Source organism: Phyllobates terribilis, unplaced genomic scaffold (assembly GCF_046119375.1).
Source record: "Phyllobates terribilis strain yellow unplaced genomic scaffold, ASM4611937v1 Scaffold_11__3_contigs__length_659146591, whole genome shotgun sequence".
Taxonomy (NCBI): domain Eukaryota; kingdom Metazoa; phylum Chordata; class Amphibia; order Anura; family Dendrobatidae; genus Phyllobates; species Phyllobates terribilis.
The window spans coordinates 5,759,490-5,772,002 of record NW_027362771.1 but is presented as its reverse complement, the minus strand read 5'-3'; the positions used below and the strand labels follow the sequence as shown (position 1 = coordinate 5,772,002).

General features: G+C 43.5%; 1 protein-coding gene across 4 annotated transcripts in view; it reads left to right on the top strand.

Moving 5' to 3' along the window:
- RARS1 (arginyl-tRNA synthetase 1) overlaps positions 1-12,513 on the top strand; it is a 265,471-nt gene that overhangs the window by 195,646 nt on the left and 57,312 nt on the right. For all 4 annotated transcript variants that reach the window (XM_073651111.1, XM_073651108.1, XM_073651110.1 and 1 more), the window contains one exon: positions 1,917-2,022. In XM_073651111.1, the coding sequence (XP_073507212.1) occupies positions 1,917-2,022 (106 nt within the window). The remainder of the gene's footprint in view (positions 1-1,916; positions 2,023-12,513) is intronic.

Sequence of the window (12,513 nt, the reverse complement as noted above, 5' to 3'; positions counted from 1 at the left end):
TTGACATGTCACAGAGGTTAACACGCGAGGAGCAGATAGAAATTGTGTTGATGTCTGGTGAACGCAGTACCCGGGTCATTGCAGCAGATTTCAATGCAAGACACCCTATGAGACCACCCATCTCCCATGCTACAATTAGCAAACTGCTTGCCAAATTTCTTGAAACAGGTTCAGTGTTGGATTAGCCAAAATGTGGACGCAAGAAAACTGTCACTAATGAAAAAACATCAGTGGCTGTCCTAGCTTCATTCAGCAAAAGCCCACCTCGTAGCACTCGCCGCATGTCACTGGAGAGTGGTATCAGTCGAACATCCCTTCGGCAGATATTAGCTATTCACAAATGGCACCCTTAAAAGCATCTCAACGAGGATGACCCATATCACACTGAATTTGCAGAATGGGCAAAACAAAAATTGGAACAGGACCCTCAGTTTACACAGAATATTATGTTCAGTGATGAGGCAAACTTTTTTGTGAATGATGAAGTTAACAAACGAAACCACCGCTATTGGTCTGACACTAACCCCCAGTGGATAGATCCCTCCAAGACTGTTGGAACACAAAAATTGATGGTATGGTGTGGTATATGGGGTACAAAGATAGTGGGGCCATTCTTCATCAATGGAAACCTCAATGCCACTGGATATCTGAAATTGCTACATAGCACGTTCCCTGAGTTTTTCCAACAAGATGGAGCACCACCACATTATGGGTGTCAGGTCCGAGCATTCCTGCATGAACAGTTTCCTGGAAAGTCGATTGGTCGTCGTGCGCCAGTTGAATGGCCACCAATGTCTCCCGATCTGACCCCCTTAGACTTTTATCTTTGGGGTCATCTGAAGGCAATTGTCTATGCTGTGAAGATACGAGATGTGCAGCATCTGAAACAATGAATACTGGAAGCCTGTGCTAGCATTTCTTCTGCGGTGTTGCTATCAGTGTGTCAAGAGTGGGAGAAGAAGGGTTGCATTGACAATCAGGAAGTTGATATCACCAACCATTCCCATTTTATTTAGGTGTATCCATATAAATGGCCCACCCTGTATATGGAGGATTATGAGGGGCGCATTATACTTTATGGAGGATTATGGGTGGCGTATTATACTATATGGAAGGCTATGTGGGGCCATTATAATATTTTGAGGGCTATGTGGGGGGCCATTACACTGCATGAAAGCAATTATACGGTGTGAAGGTTTGCGTGGGGTCCATCATACTGTTTGGAGGGCTGTGTGGGGGCCATTATACTGTTTGGAGGGCTGTGTTGGAGTCACAGTTTAGGGATCATACTGTGTTGGGGTCACCATACTTTGCTTTGGGAGTTGAGGTGGGGCACGGTAGGGTTATTACACTGTGCATGTGGAGGCTAATGTGGAGGAATTCACCATAGGGGTATCATACTGTATTTGGGGGGTACTTTTATTGGCATCATACTTCATGTGGGCAATGAAAGAGGAATCTAGGACTTCAGCAGGAGGAGAATTACTAAGTAAAGGCTGGAAAGTTGTGTGATCTGCTCTTCTGTGACACACAAATATTTATTTATTTTTTTTTTTTTTGGGGGGGGGGGTCCCAATTAGAACTTCTGCCATGGGGCCCCATGATTTCTATGTACGCCCCTGGTGGTGGCCATTGTTATCATACTTTTAATGCTGCAATAATAAAGATGCTATTTTACAATTTTATAAAGGATTTATAAAGCTACCATTTTTTCCATAGCTGGAGAATTTTCTTTCTTCCTTTTTTTCATCAAAAAGTAATGCTTGTTAGAGAGGGAAAACTTGATAGAGTACTGAAGATGATGACCGGATTTTATTTCATGCACGACCTTAAACCCAAGAACGGTTTTGTAAATAATTTTTTTTCTAACTGGTGTAATTCAGATAAGTATTCTCTGCTCTATTTGTGTATTTCAGGAAAAAGTTTAAGACCCGGTCAGGGGACACTGTTAGATTAATTGATTTGTTAGAAGAAGGGCTGAAACGCTCTATGGACAAGCTAAAGGACAAAGAGAGAGATAAGGTAAAAGGTGTAACCCAATCATGGGAAAAAAAAATACATTTAGAATATTACTTTTTTTGGCAAGTTGAAAGAAATGAAGTATAAAATTGTAAGAGCTTTGACGTTCCATTTTTTTTCCAATTTCCTGTTTCTATTGGATCCCTATTTGTTTTCTTCCTATATATTTACCCACACCAGATGATGCTATCCTAACATACAGTTGAAACCAGAAGTTTACATACACTATATAAAAATACACATATCCATGTTTTTCTCAAGATCTGACATGAAATCAGAATAAACCTTTCCTGTTTTAGGTCAATTAGGAATACGATCATTTTTAATATTTGCCAAATGCCAGAATAATGCGAGAGAGAGAATGTTTTAAGGCATTTTTATTACTGCAAAGTCAAAAGTTTACATACCTTTCATTAGTATTCGGTACCATTGTCCTTAAATTGAATTATTATTTATTAATTAATTGAATGACTTGGGTCAAACGTTTGGGATACCCTTCCACAAGACCTTAATTTAAAAACTGCATTTTGTGTTTACTTGTGTTATCTTTGTCTAATATTTAACCCCTTCACCCCCGAGCCTGTTTTCACCTTCATGACTAGGCCAAATTTTACAATTCTGACCAGTTTCACTGGGTAATAACTTTCATGAGGTAATTACTCTGGAACGCTTCAGCGGATCCCCCTGATTCTGAGATTGTTTTTTCATGACATATTGTACTTCATGATAGTGGTAAAATTTCTTCGATATGACTTGCTTGTATTTGTAAAGAAAACAAACAAACAAAAAAAACGGAAATTTGACAAAAAATGTTGCAGTTTTCAAACTTTTAATTTTTATGCCTTAAATCAGAGAGATATGTCACACAAAAGTTAATAAATAACATTTCCCACATGTCTACTTTACATCAGCACAATTTTTGAAATCTTATTTTTTTGTTAGGGAGCTATAAGGGTTAAAAGTTCACCAGCGATTTCTAATATTTCCAACAAATTTTACAAAACCATTTTTTAGGGACCACACCACATTTGAAGTGACTTTGAGGGGTCTATATGACAGAAAATACCCAGATGTGACACCATTCTAAAAAGTCAAGGTGCTCAAAACCACATTTAAGAAGTTAATTAACCCTTCAGGTGCTTCACGGGAATTTTTGGAATGTGGAAGAAAACAATGAACATTTACCTTTTTTTTCACAAAGTTGTTACTTTAGACACAATTTGTTTTATTTTCGCAGGGGTAACAGGAAAAAATGGACCCAAAAATTTGTTGTGCAATTTCTTCTGACCAAGCCAATACCCCATATGTGGGGAACAACCACTGTTTGGGCGCACGGTAGAGCTTTGAAGGGAAGGAGCGCCATTTGACTTTTTGAATGTAAAATTTGCTGGAATATAACCATTACGCAGACATGAGGGAAAACATTTTTCTCTCTAAATCAGAAGCTTACATTTATAGATTTGGAAACAAGTCAGGTCGGCTTTTGCAAATATAGCTAGAGGTGTTAGAAAACTGCAGGGAATTTTCCAATTAAGAGACGCCAATGGGGAGATACACACCAACCCTAAAATGATAAATGGGATTCTCTGCTCTTTTTATAACGACCTATACCAAAACCTGAAACAAATCCTTCCCTCCCCAAGTACACTTTTGGAGTCTAATTACCATCAATTACCATCATTTTCTAAGGAACAAAAATCTATACAAAATAAACTTATATCTCTGGAAGAGATCACCAATACAATTAAAAAAAACTGAGACTGAATAAAGCCCCTGGGCCAGACAGCTACACAAATGAATTATTTAAATCCACGGTTAAGGTTTCCCCATTGCTGGAATTAGCTGTCAATAAAATATTTCATGGTGATCCCATTTTTACTTCCGCAAACATGGCTTACATCAAGTTGTTATTAAAACCAGACAAGGACCCTTTATCCCCCAGCTCCTACAGGCCAATGTCCCTAATTAATTCTTATATTAAAATCATATTCAAAATAATGGCTGACAGACTTGCTTCCGTTTTACCTTACCTCATATCCACTGCTCAAGCAGGTTTCATTAAAGGCCACTCGGCTACTTTGAATATCAGAAAAGTGTTATTGGTACTTGATACAATCCACTCCTCATCTAATTTAAAAAATTCCCCAGAGATTACCGTATTTTTCGGACTATAAGATGCACCGGACCATAAGACGCACCCCAAATTTTGGGGTGTAAAATAGGAAAAAAAATAATTTTTATAAGATGGAGTCCGTCTTATAGTCTGATTAGGTATCCTACCTGGGGGGTGGTGGAGCAGGATCGCAGGTCCCTCTGTTCCCTGCCTCAGGAACCCAGCGACAGCAAAAGAGGTGAGATGCCGGTGTCTGGTTGTGGACTGGGGCCTGGCCTGTGGACTGAGGCCTGGCCTGGGGCTTGTGGACGGGCCTGGGGACTGGGGCTTGGCCTGGCCTGTGGACTGGGGCTTGGCCTGGCCTGTGGACTGGGGCCTGGCCTGTGGACTGGGGCCTGGCCTGTGGACTGGGGCCTGGCCTGGCCTGTGGACTGGGGCCTGGCCTGGCCTGTGGACTGGGGCCTGGCCTGGCCTGTGGACTGGGGCCTGGCCTGGCCTGTGGACTGGGGCCTGGCCTGGCCTGTGGACTGGGGCCTGGCCTGGCCTGGCCTGTGGACTGGGGCCTGGCCTGGCCTGGCCTGGCCTGTGGACTGGGGCCTGGCCTGGCCTGGCCTGTGGACTGGGGCCTGGCCTGGCCTGGCCTGTGGACTGGGGCCTGGCCTGGCCTGGCCTGTGGACTGGGACCTGGCCTGTGGACTGGGGCTTGTGGACGGGCCTGGCCTGTGGACTGGGGCCTGGCCTGTGGACTGGGGCCGGGCCTGGCCTTTGGATTGGGGCCGGGCCTGGCCTTTGGATTGGGGCCGGGCCTGGCCTTTGGATTGGGGCCGGGCCTGGCCTTTGGATTGGGGCCGGGCCTGGCCTGCGGACTGGGGCCGGGCCTGGCCTGCGGGCTGGGGCCGGGCCTGGCCTGCGGGCTGGGGCCGGGCCTGGCCTGCGGACTGGGGCCGGGCCTGGCCTGCGGACTTGGGCTTGTGGACTGGGGCCAGAACCTCTGCTGGTGTCCAGCGATGAGGCAGATGAGCCGGGGCCTCTGCCAGGCTGTGAGTGGTTTCCGGCGATGCGGCAGAGCAGCGTGTGCGGTTTCCTGCGTCCTGAGGCTGTGATCTGCAGGAAAATGGCCGCCGGAGCTCCGGGTCAGCGCATGCTCCAGCTCCAGCGGCCATTTCCACGTGGATTATGGCCTCGGGAAGATGGCCGCGGCCACCGGAAAACCGCACACGCTGCTCTGCCTCACCGCCGGACACCGCTCACAGCCCGGCAGAGGCCCCGGCTCCTCTGCTTCACCATCGGACGCCACTCACAGCCCGGCAGAGGCCCCGGCTCCTCTGCCTCACCACCGGACACCAGCAGAGGTACAGGCCCCAGCTCCAGCTGCATCTCACCTCTGCATCTGTCGGAGTACCCTGCGATCCCCGCTCCACCACCACCGGTAAAGTACCGTTCGGACCATAAGACGCACCCCCACTTTCCTTCCAAATTTTGGGGGTAAAAAGTGCGTCTTACGGTCTGAAAAATAAGGTATATCATTAGACGCGGAAAAGGCCTTTGACAACATCATTTGGGAGTGGTTGTACAACTATAATGTCATTATCAGGCACTTTAACTACCTACGTAATCTATACTCTTTTCCGAGAGCTCAGGTACACACTCCAGGTTTTTTGTTCACTTCCTTCCCCCTTGAGAAAGGAACTAAACGGGGGTGTCCACTGTCCCCTCTTCTCTTTAACTTAGCTTTTGGACCTTTAGTCCGTATATTATTAGATCCAAACACCTTCCCAGTCCAGGCGGCATTTTTTTGCAGACAATGTCATTTTATTTATGTCTGATCCCATACACTATTTGCCAATCATGCTCGACCTGCTCAAGAATTTTGGCGCCTACTCCGGCTTTAAAATACATGTTAAAAAATGCGAAATACTTCCTTTAACCGAGAAAGGAATTTAACTTTTCCCTAGGGGGGATTCTTTGGTCGGTATAACTTTAGCAACCTCACATATCACTTATCTGGAAATCAAGATAGGTCGCTCATCTTCTTCTTTATACACCTTAAATTATTCCACACTTATTAAAAAAAATCATTAATCAACTAAAGGCATGGCAGGATTTGCCCCTATCGTTTATGGGCAGGGCACACTTGGTGAAAATGTTAAGCCCGGCCAAGCTTATGTATCATTTACAAACAAAACCACTGCTCTTAAAACATAACTACATGACCTTACTCAACAGGGCCTTCAGCCATTTTATCTGGAAAGGAAAATGTCCTAGGATTAGTTGGAATAAACTTATGGCTTCCAGAGAAGACGGAGGCATACATTTTCCAAGCATTAAAAATTATAACCTTGCATGTCTCTCTTGCTATATAATCGACTGGCTTCATATGAGACATACATATTCTAATTACACTCTGGAAGCTGACTACGCATCCCCTTAGAACTTAACAGCTCTCCTTCATTCTCGTATCACTTCGCTACCAATGACAGTCAAGAGGTCAGTAATTTTTAAAAATACTATTTCCACTTGGAAAGCAGTAAGGAAAAAATATGGCCTTTCTTTCAGCTTTTCAAAGCACTTGCTGTTATGGCGCAATCCAGAGTTCCCGCAGGGCAATGAGAGAATAAGCTCTTTTTAAGGTTGCAGCAATCGGGTGTCAATAATATATCCAATCTTCTTGCGCTGAATGTTTGGGAAAATACAACTTGTCCCCCCAACACTATTTTCAATATGAACAGATCAAACTCTACATTATGTCCAACTTAAGAGATTTTACCTTTGAAGTTTCCCAACACGAGGTGGATAGCATTTATCTAACCCCATCAGGTACTCCCTCAATTTCTGTTTTATACTCTGTAATGAAATCCAATCTATTGGGGGTATACGCAGACACTTTTTTAAAATATTGTAAACAACAGTTTACATTGAACATTGAAATTCGCGATAAGGATAGGCTGGATTAAATTTAGGAAACACATTATAAACGAAGCGTGGAGAGAAACTCAGTATAAAATCATGTACGGGGCTATTTATGCCTTTAACATTCCTTAAAAAGACTCTATCAAATAGTCTAATGGCCTGTCCTAAATGTCATCACCCCTACTCTTACAGTTTCTGGTCCTGTCCTGTCTGTTTCGTATTGGGGACAGTTGTTTTTTTTTAATTGAAAGCCCGAATTTGTGTACTAAACCCATGTGCGCTCAAAAAAGTCACAAGTGCCACAAAAAAAAGTGCACTAGGATGCTGGTCAACATGAAACCCTCTCCTACAGGAGAAGGGTCCCCCAAACTATTCCCCATCCCTCCATGCCAGAAGGCCTCAGCGAGGAACAGGGACAAATAGCCACCTCCAGCTGAAGCCAGAGTCTACCCAATCCTACCCCCAGCACCTGCCAGAGTTCTCACTCGAGCAAGGCAGGGGGAGCCAAAGACTGTGCTCCCCCGCCTAGACCTGCCAAGACAGGAACCAGTAAGGGAACCGCATCCCGACAAAATCCTAGTAAGGATGTGGCACACATGAAAAAGTGGACACACAGTGACAAAAAGACTAAATAAATAGTGAAGGTTTCACAGTATAATACTGCCCGGACCTTCGACTGGGAATTTAAAAATTCCCCGTCCTAAGGCCAGAAGGCCCGGAATAAGGGTGTGTGTGAAGCAAGAAATATTGAAGTGCTACTGCAAATGTGCCAGAAACTCAAGTGGGGTTCCCAATCCCAGTGAGTTAATTCACCCCAGGGTCACCACTCCTGGGGCACTTCACACTTCGGGCTTTCTATCTTCCCTGGCCCAATGGCTTAGATCCTGGGGGGCCATGCTTTTCCACCAGATGACTATATAAGCTACCTGGCGTACTAACAAGCGCCCAAACCTCAGTGTGCATTGTATCAATCTACTAGGGCGGCTGACTGCCAAAGCCGCCTTTTTGAGAGATACTATACTTGATCTTGGCCAAAAGGCCGAGAAGCAGGACATTGGGGACAGGTATCAGATCTGATTAATACCATGTGGGGCCCGGGGTACACCCTTCCTCCCCTTTTAACACTGTTGCACTTTTGAAGCAACTCTGAGAACCCTTGTTGAGAGGTGGGAGGGCCTCCAGAATTACTGTATTCTGCTTATACTACCAAAAACCAGATGCTTAAACACTGGTTGGATCCCAATATCCCCCCCCCCCCCATTGCAGAACTAACTTTTCAGATGAAACATTATATGGAGGTTGCGCAACAAGATGCTCTCGGTAACGAAGAATCACAAGCAGGCAAATTTCTTCCAAAATGGAAACAGTTTATTATAAATTGTTGTTCAAATTATGAAAAAATTAAGGTGGCAGAACCCTTTAAATCCACAGCATGGTGTTACGGATCTGGTTGGTGGAACCACTGTGTTGTGATACAAGGAGGGACCAGAGAGGCGTAAGTGCCTACCCGGACCGACCGTGGCCACATGGCGGCTTAGTCGACTCCGTGAACCTAGGAGGGACCGGGAGGGTGAACCAGGTGCCACTCTGGGACCGACCTTGTGTGGGAGCAGGCGAATCCCATGGGACTGATGGCTGAGGCTGCCAGGCACAGCAGATGAGCACGGCTGGTAGGCAGGTCATGCAGGTAGACAAGCAGGCGGGCACGACTGATAGGCAAGCAGGCGGGCATGGCAGGCCGGCAGGTGGGCACGGCTGATAGACAAGCTGGCGGGCACTGGAACCTGGGGGCTGAGGAGAGTGTTAGCACACAAATAACAACCTTGCACAGGCTCCTCCATTTTGGAGAAGGTACGTTATATAAGGGCAGTCCTCTGGCCATTGGCCGGGGACTCTTTAGGATGGCGCGCGCGGCCCCTTTAAGAGGGAGGGAGCGCTCCCTAAGTACAATACCCGGGGAGCTGCGTGCGGTGCGCGCACCCCGGGCCGGCGCAGGAGAGCTGCCAGAGGACGCCGGAACGGGACCGCGGCAGTGAGGGGATCGGCGTCTCTGCCTGGCAGACGCTACACATGGTATATGTTAGAGGATCTCAAAGGTAACCTGGGGCTTTTGTGTTTGACCTAAAATGGGGAAGAAAAAAGTTGAGAAATTGATCATTAGATTAATTATCTAGTTTGAAAATTGAACCACTAACTTTTTTTGTTGGCTTGAATAATTTGCAATGTCAGCTCTAATCTTGTATTTGACTACTAGTTAATAATTGAAAAGTTTTCAGTTTTGTATTCTATTGTTGGTTTTAATTTTGTCTTACTTGTATTACCAGCTAAGTCGACAAACAATACCAAGGTCTGCTCAGTCTGCGTACAGGCATTTGATTATTTTCTCTATGCTGGATTGTTTATTGTTTTTTTACCTTATGAAAATTCTAATAAAAATGATGTATTAAAAAAAAAAATTGCTGGAATAATTAGTGGATGCCTTGTCACATTTGGAGAGCCCCTGTGTGGTAAGCACCTTGAACCGCCAGGTGCTTCACAGAAGTTTATAACGTAGAGCTATGAAAATAAAAACATTGAATTTTTCCCACAAAAATGTTTTTCAGCCCCAAATTTTGAATTTTCATAAGGGTAAAAGGAGAAATTGCACCATACCATTTGTTGTGTAATTTCTCCTGAGTAAGCCAATACCCCATATGTGGGGGAAAACGACTGTTAGGTTGCATGGCTCAGTAATATAGGATCCTGTCTTATTGAATGGATTGTGAACCCGCTCACTATCAGTCATTGTGCGTGACATCATAGGTGACTCCCTTCATCAGAACGTAGGTGGTAACTTCCTCGGTGGATTAAGCTACATCACCCTTTAACCCTGTGGTTAAACCACAGGTACATAATAGATCCTATATTCAAAGCTCTTCTCTCTGGAACTTTCCTAAGTTAAGTTCTTGCTACTCACTTTGTTTTGAACAATACTGAACTTATTGGTATAATAATGAATCTGTTTTCTACCTCTTTACAACCTATAAGGCAAAACATATTTTTAAAAATATATAATAGTTCACCTGGTACACTTGTTGTGTGGACCTTTTGAACCAAGCTTATCTTCTAATTTATTTGTAAACCAATCCAATATCTTCTCTTTAACCTAATTATATAATATATGGTTTTTATTGCCTAGAATTAATTTCATTCTTACTAACGGTTTATTTAAGAATAAGATTGGTTGTCTTGAACTGCTAATACATTACTGTCTTTTCTCTATAGAATATTGTTCACCTACTTCTCCATACAATCACTATCTAGACATCTTCCAACATCTGCCGGGTTATTTAGTAACCTACCTCTTTCCAAAAGTGTCTTACACAATTAAACCAATTATTTTTCCTTATACTAAATTTGGTAATATAATCAATCATTTTTCTTCCAAAAATGAGCAAAAGTGGTACAAAACCAAAAACCAACATCCCCTCTTTGAGTATCCCTCCCAAAACTCAGAGGTAAACACTCTCCTCTGTAACCCACCAGTCGACCTTCCAAACACTATCAGTCCATTAAAATCAAGGTCTCCTCTCAAAAGGGATGATGTTAAAGAGTCTATTAAATCACACATGTCCCCCACTTATACTAATTCTGATAAAACAGTAGGATCCCCAAAATCCCAACCAGTCATCCGTCCCACTACCCCTTTATCGAATAAAGATACAGATAAAGCCATTGATATAGACTCAAGTCCAAAAACTTCAACTGCCAAATCTTCAGTTGAAAACATGGACATCTCAACATCATGTAAAAGAAATGAACCGGGAGATTGGGGCCAAAAATATTCCTCATCCCAAGACGATTCTGAAGACTATTACAATGACTCCTCCCCAAATTTAAGTCCGGTTAAAAATCACTCTAAAAAAGACTCGGTGATACCACAGCTTCCACTGGTAACAATAATTTTAGCCAGACTAATTTAATAGATCTCCCTAGACCCGGGGTAAACAAGGCAGAAGCCTACTTGATGGATCTTGCCAACAAAATTAATGAAAACATGAAGTTAAGCTTCGAAAAGCAAGCTGAACTTTTTCATTCTACTTTCAACCTCTTTAACAAAAAATTAGAGGATCATGAGAAAAGATATACAATACTAGAGGTTAAAACTTTCCAGGGATAAACAAGATGCAAACTTAGAGATTTGCAAACTTAAATCCAAACTAGCGGATCTTGAGGACCACAGTCGCAGAAACAATCTGAAAATCCGAGGAATTTCAGAAAGTATTACTCCCAATAGCCTTTCTGACTATATGTCACTTTTCAAAAAAGCAATCCCATCCTTTTCTAATTCTGACTTGATAATTGACAGAATTCATTGTTTGCCTCGCCTGGCAACTATTCCTATAGACTCCCCTAAGGACACTATATGCTGCATTCATTTTTTCAACACCAAAGAAAGAATTCAGAATTACATTAGGGAAGAGAAATCCTTTTCTGATCTGTACCGTCACCTAAAAATATTCTCAGATCTCTCTAGAGACACAATTGATGCCGGAGGTCATTCAAAGAAATTACTACCTCTTAGTAATATGGGAATACCTTATAGGTGGGGTTTCCTAGTGAAACTTCTTGTACACTTTAAAGGGAAAACCACCCCTCTTTACTCACCAGAAGGCTAACCCTCCCCCCAATTCTAAACGTTAAAGCTGTAATACCCAATTAGGTAGACCTTTTCGACTCAGGCTATATTACTACTGTTCCCTCAAATAAGAATTTAATCTTAGCTATGTTACATCATGTGTCTCTTATTTATTCTATACTTTCTTAAGTGAATTTACTTTACCTCCTCTTCACATCTGTGGTTATCAATTTATGGACTCTTTCACTGACATTTTCCCCCAAGAAGAAGTAGAATCTACCAGCTTGTAGGATTCCTTCGGGAGGACTCTGTTGTAAATTATTATTCAGCTTCACATACTTCATTCTAGAGTTCATTTTGTGTTCTGTTACTGTTAATTATTGTAGTTTGTTTCATATTCTTTTTCTTGTTATTGAATAACTTGTGTTAATTACAATATAACGACTTAATTTCCCTTAGGGAGGCATAATTTTGGGATAATCACCATACTCTAACTCACTCACTCAATTTACAACCTACCACAGTGAGCATTAATCTTAGGTCATATAATGTAAGAGGTCTAAACAACCCCAACAAAAGGTACTCTTTATGGAGAGAGATTAACCCCTTAACAACATTTGACGTTCTAATACGCGTCTGTGCCCTGGGACTTAGGAGCCAGACCCGTATTAGTACGTCATCACGCACGGACACAGGCTGTGCGGGCGCGATCGCTGCCGGGTGTCAGCTGATTGTCACAGCTGACACCCGGTACTATTGCAGGGAGCGGTCCTGCACCGCTCCCAGCACATTAACCCCTGCGATGCTGCGATCGCAGTTGATCGCAGCATTGCGGTGGCAAGGGGAGGTGATC